We start from the raw sequence: 11,548 nt of genomic DNA on the forward strand, positions 1-11,548 counted from the left end.
TCGGTAAGAACTTAACGTAGTACGTTCCTAGATGAAACTTAAAAAATTTAAAAAATTTAACTAAGTAAAGTTAAAATTTAAAAATTTTAAAAAATTTTAAAGAAAAATTTTTTTATAAAATAGTTCTGTGACATGTTTTCATTATAATAATTTCGAAGAATTCTCAGCGATTAAAACCAACACAGACTCAAAAATAAAAGAGATATATACTTAAAACGAAATTTGAAAAATCGATTGCAGAAGTACGTATTTCCTTATATATCCAATCGCTTTGTCACCTAATACTTTTCGAACTCGTCGAGAACTCTAATCAGAACTCTAATCTATACAGAACTCTAATCAGAACTCTTAAAAAATTTTTCAAAATGTCGGATTTAGAAACTTTTTAATGTAGAATTCAAATGTCTCTATATCTCGAAAGCCGTTGGCTCAATCGCTTTTTCACCTAATTTTTCGACAGAACTACACAGAACTACACAGAATTCTAATCGGAACTATTCTCAAAAAATTTTTCAACGTCGGACTTAGAAAATTTTCAATGTAGAGTTCAAATGTCCCCCTATCTCGAAAACCGTTGGCTTAATCGCTTTTTCACTTAATATTTTTCGTTAGGGTACTGCCCAGAACTCCAATCAGAACTCTAATCAGAAAAATTTTTCGACGTCGGACTTAGAAAATGTTCAATGTAGAGTTCAAATGTCTCCATACTTCAAAACCCGTTGGCCCAATCACTTTTTCATCAATACTTTTCGTTGGGGCTCGTCGAGTACTGTCCAGAACTCCAATCAGAACTATTCAGTACTCTTAAAATTTTCAATGACCCATGTAACATATCTCGAAAATTGTTGGTCCAATTGCTTTTTCACCTAATATTTTTCGTTAGAGCTCGAGAACTGCCTAGAACGCCAATCAGAACTACTCAATACTCTCAAAAAATTTTCAATGACTCTTCCCATATAGCGATATCTCGTAAACTGTTGATTTTTTGAGAGTACTGAATAGTTCTGATTAGAATTCTGATCAAGTTCTATCGAAAAGTATTAGGATGAAAAAGCGATTGGGCCAACGGTTTTCGAGATATGGAAACATTTGAAAGTTATTCTACATTGAAAAGTTTCTAAATCCGACGTTTCGAAAAATTTTTTAAGAGTTCTAGTAGTTGATTAAAATTATGTGTAGTTCTTTTTCAAAAAAAATTTTTTTTAATAAATTTTCTTGTGTGTCAAAATTGTTTTTTATGTATCAGGAACTTTAGGTATTCACAAAATAGAGCTATTAAACTGTTCAAAACTACTCAATTTCGAATTTCGCTGAGAAGTTAGCATCCCCATTTTTTAAAAATTATTTAAAAATTGTTATTAAATAAATATCGCATTAAAAAATACAGAGAATTCTTCGTTTTGTTAAAAGGAAGCAAGAACTCTAATCAGAACTATTGTATCTAAAAATTGATTTTTAAAAAATTTTTAATTTCTTTTGATTTTTCAAAATTTTTTTTATGCATCAGGAACTCTATTCACGAAATGAAGCTAGTCATTCAGAATTATTCGATCTCGATTTTCGATGAGAAACTCCCCATTTTTTAAAAATTATTTTAATGTAATTATTAAGCGGAACTCTTGTTATAAATTATATAGAATTATATAGAATTATATAGAATTCTTCGTCCTGTCAAAAGGAAACGGGAATTCTAATCAGAACTCTTGAGTACTATAGTTGGGATGCTAACTTCTCATATCCCGTTGAAATATCGTTTCTCGTTTTTCAGAACCTGGCAAGATAATATCCGGCGGGAATATAAGGGCGAAAGTGTCGGAAGCTGCCAACTTGACGTGCCACATACACGGTTATCCGTTATCTCAATTTACTTGGTTAAAAGAGAATAATTCAGAGAGCAGCGAACATTTGAAGAATCTTACTGTCGTTGCGCAAATAAACGAGACTTACGCCGTTCTAGTCCTGGAATTCAAGGGTTTAGCGCGAAAGGATAATGGCACGTATGTGTGTCAGGCGAATGACTACAACGGGATAATGAGCGCCTTAACGCATTTATTTGTCATCGATGTGCCAAAAGTCAGCATAGATTTTATGAAGGCAGTCGGTGCCGGTAGCATATTCCTAAATTGGACTGTCAGTGATGGTAACGAGCCGATTAAGAAGTACTTCATCCAGCACATGAAGAAAGGTACGGATCAACGTCAGTACTACGCCGAGCAGATTGGAGGTGGTAATTCGAGCTACGTTCTCAAGGGATTTGAGAGCGGCACTGCGTATCAAATCGGCATCAGCGCTATCAATGCGCTGGGCACGTCACACATGCAATTAGATCCACGATGGATCACCACGCTTGAAAAAGGTATTTCTGGGGAAAAAAATATTACAAATTTCTCTCCTACTCATCTTTTCTAAAGTTTAATTCAAATTAAAAATGATTTTACTTGAGAGCTAAAAAGAATTATAAATTCTTAAGAAGAAATATAAAACAATGTAAAAAGATTCTAATAATTTATTCTTAATAGAATAACTAGTAAAATTATTTAATAGTAGACATTTTAAATAATTATCTTTATAATTCGGCGTTTGATTTCCACAGTAAAACCAATTTCTGATATATAACCGGCATATACTTAAAACTTCTTTTTGATATTTTATTTAATATAGGACAAAAATATATTACAGATCCAGTGTTTGTGCCGAAAGTGTCCGTGAATGGCGTGACAGAAAATTCAATCACAATAGGTTGGACTGTGCCACCACCGGATTTGAAGGAACATGTGCACTATTATAATTTGATGGCCACTCACGCTGATCAGAAGAGAGAAGCAGTGTATCCCGCTCAGCCATTCATCGTATATGCATTTGTAGATCTCGATCCAGCGACCACATACAAATTCAAAATAGCTGCTTGCAGCGAATACACGAAACAATGCGGTAATTGGAGTGCTGAAGTAAACGGCACCACTTTGGATGGAGGTATGTCGCCAAGAAAAATATGTATATCTATTTTATTCATTTTGGTAAATATTTAAATGTATTTCATTGTTTTTTCAGTGGCCAGTCCTCCAAAGAATCTCATCGTTATTTGTCGCTATGACAATATAAGCAGTTTCAGTTTTATGTCCATTACTTGGAAACCCCCGGAGAAGCCAAATGGTATTATACAGCGCTATAATATACAATTGAATGGCGTAGCAAGATTCAAGAATGAAATGGGGCGTTTGGATATTCATAGTTTCGAACCGCCCAGCTGGAGTGTCTATAATAGGAACAGCACGCATTACAATAAGATACCTCCTAATACAAATTATACGGTATATAACTTATTCAAGTTTAAATCACCTTTCTATTATTTTTATTAAAATATTTTCTTAATTATTTCTCATTTAATTAGAATAATTTATAATTTGGTATGGCGATCGTGGCGTAAAGAGTTTTATGTCAAATATTCAAATCTAGTCAAAAATATTTTATTTTTTTGGAAAGTAATTACAAATCGAGAGTATATTTGCTATGAGAACCTCTCGTAATAGGCTATTCGAAACTAGCGTTAAACTGTAAGTCTCATATACGTATTTGCTAAAATATCGCATTCTATAGATATGCAACTTATTACTCTCCAGGAGGATTGAACGGTAAGCTAGTAGCCTACCCTGATGGAAAAAAGTCGCTAAAATGATTGAAATCGTTAAAATGAGAAAAGAGAATCATGAAAATATTTCAGCATAAATAATATTTTTAATATTAAAAGAATTTATGAATTTTAATGATAATTAATGAAAATTTATGAAGAGTAATGAAAAATAATGAAAACTAATACACAAATATGTTTGATATTTATATATGATTTCAGAGATATTGAACACTAAATTAAACTGAAATACTATGTATCCTAAAGATAATTATTGGAAATGTATGAGAAAAAAAAGAAAAATAACGCAAATTATATAATACTTTTATGGTTTATCGTACACTGAAATATGCTGAAATATTATAAATTCTAAGGAAAATTAATAAAAATATCTGAAAAGTATAATGCGAAATAGGAACGAAATACAATATTCTTTTTTTTACAAATTTATTAATACAAGTTATCGAAAATAAGATAATTAAAATGTTGGAAATAATTGAAAGAATGTAATGAATCTGTTGAAAAATAATGAAATTAGTTAACATCGTAACAAAGAATTAAATTAAAAGGAATTGTAAAGAACATTTATACAGAGAATTTATATCAAAGAAATTAAGCACTAAATTATATTGAATTATCATGAACTGTAAAGGTACTTATTGAAAATGCATGAAAAAAAGAATGAAAAATAGACATTTTCACAGTTTATTGTACACTGAAATATGCTGAAATATGCTGAATTCTGAGAAAAATTAATGAAAATATCTGAAAAGTAATGAAATGGGAACGAAATATATAATATTTTTACAGATTTGTTAATGAAAGTTACCGAAAATGGAAACAGGATAATTAAAATGTTGAAATTAAGGCTCCCCTGAATAGTTGCCGCGGCCATGTTGAAATCATGACGTCAGAAGCGAGGAATGACACGTTAATTTATATTGCATGCCATTTATAAATAAAGACAATTTAGATAAATCTAAATGACGAGAGCGCTTTAAAACATATGTAAAAATTGACGAAAACTATCCTTTTTTTCCCTTGATGTGAATAAATGGCCAAGTAAAGTGAGTCTTTTTGGATAGAAAACACACGGTCAGCTGTTGAAACGAGTGAAATATACACTTTTATGTATAAAATTCCAAGATAACTGTAGTTTCCGTTCATTTTTAGGACTTGTGTAAGTACGAGTCACATTTTCATAATAGCAAATAATAACGAAATGGCATGCAATATAAATTTCGTCATCAAAACGTGATTTTTTTCACGTCTGTAAGTTCAGCCATTTATCATGGCGAGGCATTATAATACACATACAACATGAGCTCATGTACATGTGCTCGCCTTTTCGACGCGCCAAGATTTTACAATTCTAGGGGAATTTAATTCTTGATGATCAAACGTTCTAATCAATTTGTTTGAAACTATGTGTATAACTATGTGTATAGATTTTTGAATCATTGATTATGAATCTGCAATCGAAATGTTGATTTTCAAAATGGCAGATTTAATATGGCGCATTAAAAACCAAAGTTTAGTGAATTTTTTGCGGATTTACTTGTTATTTTTTAGGACTATTTTTGTTGATTGCGAATCTGAAGCTAATAAGTTCGTTTTTAAATAAATAGATCTAATTTTTTTATTTAACAATTTTATTTTTGTAAAAATTATTTTTGCCCAAAAGTTAAAATTGAAAAATTCCCTCTTTTTTGTAGACTTTTTAAATATACTGTAATTGAATAAAAAACGAAATAACATCTTTTTTCATAAAAAAATCGATTTTTTAATTTTTATAACACAGGTGAAGATGTTGATTATTTTGTTTTAAATTTGTTGAAGTTGATTATTATATTTTGTTTTAAATTATCAGTTAATAAGAAACTATTAAGCTAATTTTTTTTATTACTGAAGATAATGAATATTATTGAATGGGAATCTGAATATCTCCAAAGTCATGCTAATTTAAATGTATTGAAATGAAACTATATAATACAATAACTTGTAATAAAAAATTTATTAAATTAGGGTTCGCTAGCCAAAGATATATCCAGAATGCGCCAAATGAAGACCCTTTCATTTGCATCCCTCTTTTTTTTGCTTTTTTATATATGCAATAAAAATAAGTTTTATCAAAAGGACTGTCTGAGAATAGCTTCTAATCAAGATAGCGGATATTGCGGTACCCGCGAGAATCGTATGATACTAGCGCGGTCGCGTGGGGAATGAATGCCGTTTGCTCAATTAGGTACGATGCAATTTCCCGATAGCCAATTCTCGCGACTAAGGGAATCTGCATGTCATCAGTTATTATCAAATTTTCCTGTTATGACAGGCTCACGCAACTTCTCGAACATCCTTCTAGAACAATACTTGATATACATACTAATAATGAAAATATGCCTACACAATGAATGAATAATTTAAATAAATATGAAAATAGGAACAGCATCGTTACAATATCTCTTTCGATTATGTTCATAATGTAGAAAACTTCAGACTATAAAAATCCTTTGAATATCAAGTTTCATTGAAATTGAGCTGATAGAAAAATTTATACCGTACAGGGTTAATAATTATTTTGAAAATCTTTTAATGGCACACTTAAGCGCAACGTTTTTCTTTAAAATTAAATAAATGAATTAACCGTTATTTTGTGATTCTAGTCTGAGCCCCGAAGGATTAAATTAACAATTTTTTATTTACTATATTGCATTTTCTGAACAAGGAGTTATATCCTTAATATATATTAAATGATTATTAAGAATTTGTAACATTGATTTTTTGAATAATATTCCGCTGGATAAGGAAAACGCGCTGAGATCGCATATACATGGACTCATGCTTGTATGGCTATCGGTTTCGCTAGGCCGCCGTCTCAACGCAGAGTTCTTAGCTGAGTACAGGAGCAGTTAATAGTTGAACGATTGTAATAAAATTTGCTGAAAAATAATGAAATCAGTTAGCACTGTAACGAAAAGCTTTGAATTAATCTTTCTAAGACAGCTGCAAGATAATGTGTTCGCGCATGTAAAATTTAGTCGTGCTCTTTAATAACCAGGTCTACATAAATTTAGATTAGCTGATGTGTTAAATTTGCATTTGTATATGGTTTTTGCATGTATTCTAGTACATGCATTTTTGTACATGCGAAGTTAAATATATAACAACATTTTGTATTAAATTATTTATAAAATATTAATGAATTGTAATGAAATTATAATGAACTGTAATGAAATCTTAATGAAATTTTAATGAAATAATAAAAATGATGTTGATTTCAACAAGAAATTCAATAATATTTCATCATTATTCATTATAATTCAGGAAAAAATTTTCAAATATTATTATTAAATTCTCAAAGAAAGAATTTAAACACCGATACTTGGGCTATTGTGCTATTATTGATTGATTCTAACTTGAGATTATTATGCAAATCTATTAATATCAAATGTATTTTCGTACTAAAAATGAACATTTAAATTCGAAGGTTCGGGTGCACGGAGTAACAAGGTCTCGCACTCCTGGCAAGGATGCTATAGGAAACTGTACGACGCCAGTTACAGTTCCGGGTCGCGATAATATGAACATGCGCAGCTGGCGGAAGATTGAAAACCAGGGTAGGCAGTTGTTCAAACTCTATCTACCGCGTATCTCGGAACGGAACGGTCCAATCTGCTGCTACCGCGTCTACCTAGTGAAATTACCGCCGCATAAAACAGTTGGTGATTTACCATCACCTGAGGAGATCATGGTATATTCTTATCAGTATGTGCATAATTCACCTACCGGTGGTGCGTATATTGCTGAGATATTCGATAGCGATCAGTTATTGACAGAGATCTTTCTCGGTGACGGCGAGTCGTCTAACGGTGGTGTTATGTGCGATAAGTGCATTGGTTTACGACCCAAACCAGCACCTCCGTTATTGCACTTTGTTCCGGAAATCTCATCAACTACCACTGTAACTTCAAGTAATATGAGCAGTATCATTACTAGCACGACGGCAATTACATCCATACTGACGACAACTGCAAGTAGCAGTGGTAGCAGCACAACTACCAACCCATCTACCACATTATCGATGACCACTATTAGTACGAAAATTGACACAACCACGGCCGTGCCTGTGATTATGAATGCCACGGAAAAAGTGGACAGACGAAAGAGAGAAAACGCGCCGCTGCAAAAGGCATCTATAGACGAATCTGGAGAATTCAGTGTTTTATCACCTTATGATGGTTTTCTTGATGAAACTTCGAATTATACTGGTTTTATCGAAGTTATTGGTATGTACAATTATCGGTAGATTCAAATTTGAATGAAATTCAAATTTGATAACGCATTGTGATGGTTGATTGTTTGCAGTGTTCGATAATGAAAAGGATCAGTTTTTACCGGCTTATAGTAGTTATTTCAATCCTCTTTACGGCGGAGTGGATCCTCTCAGTGTAACGGCTGCGGAAGCGACTACTGTCAGAGAAATGATATTACAGCTCTTCATCGCCCTAATTTTAACTCTCACAATTCTGTTTATCGCACTCTGTGTGTTATATAGATTTACGAAACGTGCGCAAGAGAGGGAAGAGGTTATAACGCTGCGCAATAGTTTCAGGTGAGTTTAAGATGAACACGGTATTCTCTCTTAAATATAAGATTTTTATACATAAATTTTATAAATATTTTATTACATGAATAATAAATTATATTTTAATAATTAATGTAACAGACTTTATATTTTTAAAAATAATAGATGCTTATAATTTTTAAAAATGATGGATGGGGCTTTTTTTTATTTAATAGTCATTTTTGAAAATCATATTTTTGAAAGATTTGTTTTTTTGTTAAATAAAAAAAAGCTGTTATACAGAAACATAATAGAATATAAAACATAAAGTACATAATATCTTTTTATTATTATATATTACATAACGTAATATGGCTCAATAAATTATAAATAGTATAATAAAAGAAGGCTACGAGCCAAAAATTATATTATTTCATTAGTAATTGTAACAAAAGATATATTGAATATAAATTTGATAAATCATTCAACGTAAATAATAAACAAAAATATAAAAATATATAAGATAATATAAAATATACAGACGTTTCAACCTCGATTGGGTCAATGTTTCAATAAATAAGGATTCGCTCGGTCTACAGAAATAAAATTATTCGGACATGTATACATTATGATCGCTTATTAAATATATTTAAAGTCTCATTGTAGTCATCCATAGAAATCTTGCAAGAATTTTGAATATCAATTGTATTGTAAATGGATAAAGATTGTTACTATTAAAATAATGAAGCAATTTTATCAAGATATAATAATTCATAAAGATAATGCATTATAGAATTAATGACAGTTTAATTGTATAACGATCACTGAGATATTCAAATTTTTAATTTAATCAAAGTTAAATTATATAAATTACCTTCATATTAAGAAAGTCTCATACAGAAACCGCAGTCAAATTTTTTGCAATTTATATTATAAGCAATAACGATCAGAGTTAAAGTTGTTGTTATCACGTCAGTGCTTTAGGACGTTGTGACATTCAAAGAAGTATAAACATTATGAGAATGTTAAGAAAAGGTGATCGTTATACAATTAAACTATCATTAATTCTATAATGCATTTCTATGAGAACATTTGATACTCAAAATTCTTACAAGATTTCAATTCTGTGGACGACTACAGTAAGACTTTAAATATATTCAATAAGCGATCATAATGTATACAAGTAATGTCCGAATAATTTTATTTCTATAGACCGAGTGAACTTATGTATTGAAACATTGAGAATGATCCAATCGAGGTTGAAACGTCTGTATATTTTGTTATCTTATATATATATTTATATATATATTTTTATATTTTTGTTTATTATTTACGTTGAATGATTTGTTCAAATATATGTTCAAATATATGTTCAATATATCTTTTGTTACAATTATTAATGAAATAATATAATTTTTGGCTCATAGCCTTCTTTTGTTATACTAAATATATATATTATATAATTCTTATTATTGATATTAATTATTAATATTAATGTCTAATTTTGAAGTTTTTGAAGAAGCGATAAGTACTTTAAGTATTTAATGGATGGATTTTTAGACATCTCTGTAGAAGTTTGAGAGGCAGGCATCAACTCGTAGCAGCGAGTCCACCAGATATGCCGCCCATATCTAAGAACGAGTTATTGCAAGCGTACTTGGAACGCCATAGGGATTCGGATTATGGTTTCCAGCACGAATTTGAACTGCTACCTGATCGATTTACGGATAGAACGACACGTGCATCCGAAGCACAGGAAAACCTGTATAAGAATCGTTATCCGGACATCAAATGTTATGATCAGACGAGAATACGTTTGGCGCAGATGGACGGTATCTGCGGCTCTGATTACATCAATGCCAACTTTGTGCTGGGCTATAAGGAACGCAAGAAGTTCATCTGCGCCCAGGGCCCGATGGAGAATACTGTGTGCGACTACTGGCGCATGATCTGGGAGCAGCACCTCGAGTTAATTCTTATGCTGACAAATCTCGAAGAATATTCAAAGACCAAGTGCGCCAAATATTGGCCGGACAAGCGCGAAACCAAAAACTTTGGTGACATCACAGTGGAACATGTTAAAGAGCGTGCCTACTCGGACTATGTAGTGCGCGAATTGAAGATGACACGACTAGGCGAGCGCGACGCCCGCGCGATCGTGCAGTATCACTTCCTCGTGTGGAAAGACTTCGTCGCCCCCGAACATCCACACGCGATTTTACGCTTTATTAAGCGCGTCAATGAAGCGTATTCGCTCGAAAAGGGACCAATCTTGGTGCACTGCAGCGCTGGTGTGGGCCGCACCGGCACGCTCGTGGCATTGGATTCTCTGCTGCAACAGTTGGTCGAGGAGGGCCAGGTGTCTATCTTCAACACTGTGTGTGACTTACGGCATCAGCGCAACTTTCTTGTGCAATCGCTTAAGCAATACATCTTCATCTATCGCGCGCTTATGGAGATGGCACAGTACGGCGACACGGAAATTTCGGCACCACAACTCAAAACCACAATCGTCAAACTAAGACAGCGAGACAACGGAAAAGAGAAGTGTAGGATGGAGGAAGAATATGATGTAAGTTACAGAATTGAATGCAAATACTTTTTTGTCACTTAATTTTATCTTCATTTAAGATCTGCAATTTAAAATATCATGCCAAAATTATTTTATAAATATCCTTTATATCAAAATTATATCTTTGCTGCACCAGTTCGTCTCGTTTTTATTTTTTAAATCTCCTTCAAATTTTTTTTTCAATCGACATGTTCTATTTGTGTAATGGATGAGAAAAAATTACTTGCGAAAAAGTTATATTTTGAACAATCAATATTCAATAAAGTAAGTAAAATATATTAGAAATGTACATGATATTCTGTGAACGTGATATTTTTAAATTTCTCCAAAAATTTCGTTGAGAGGCTAAAGTTTCTATCATATTTTTGTTTGTAGAAAATTAGTTCCATATTAGAAGATCGGAAATCCTTCTCTGTCGGCGGCGGAGACGAAAATAAATTAAAGAATAGAAGTGAATTGGTGATACCATATGATAGAAATCGCGTGATACTCACGCCAGTTCCAGGAAAAGAACATTCAACGTACATAAATGCATCGTTCATCGAAGGCTACGATAACTCCGAATCGTTTGTTATTACGCAAGATCCCTTGGAGATTACTATAACGGATTTCTGGCGAATGATCTCGGAACAATGCATCTCTACGATAGTTATGTTATCTGATGTAAGTGTACGCGCGCGCGCGCGCGCATGTGTGTGTATGTGTGTGTGTGTGCGTGCGTGCGTGCGTGCGTGCATGTATATGTATATATGTGTATATATATATATATATATATATATATATA

The 11,548-nt window shown here is 32.2% G+C and overlaps 1 protein-coding gene across 1 annotated transcript in view; it reads left to right on the forward strand.

The window, feature by feature from the left end:
* Window positions 1–11,548, forward strand: part of LOC105622236 (tyrosine-protein phosphatase 69D) — a 34,402-nt gene that overhangs the window by 20,340 nt on the left and 2,514 nt on the right. The window contains exons 3-9 of the mRNA XM_012203660.1: window positions 1,769–2,356; window positions 2,680–2,973; window positions 3,052–3,311; window positions 7,116–7,914; window positions 7,994–8,240; window positions 9,753–10,764; window positions 11,140–11,427. Of these exons, the coding sequence (XP_012059050.1) occupies window positions 1,769–2,356; window positions 2,680–2,973; window positions 3,052–3,311; window positions 7,116–7,914; window positions 7,994–8,240; window positions 9,753–10,764; window positions 11,140–11,427 (3,488 nt within the window). The remainder of the gene's footprint in view (window positions 1–1,768; window positions 2,357–2,679; window positions 2,974–3,051; window positions 3,312–7,115; window positions 7,915–7,993; window positions 8,241–9,752; window positions 10,765–11,139; window positions 11,428–11,548) is intronic.

This window comes from Atta cephalotes (genome assembly GCF_000143395.1).
Source record: "Atta cephalotes unplaced genomic scaffold scaffold00042, whole genome shotgun sequence".
Taxonomy (NCBI): domain Eukaryota; kingdom Metazoa; phylum Arthropoda; class Insecta; order Hymenoptera; family Formicidae; genus Atta; species Atta cephalotes.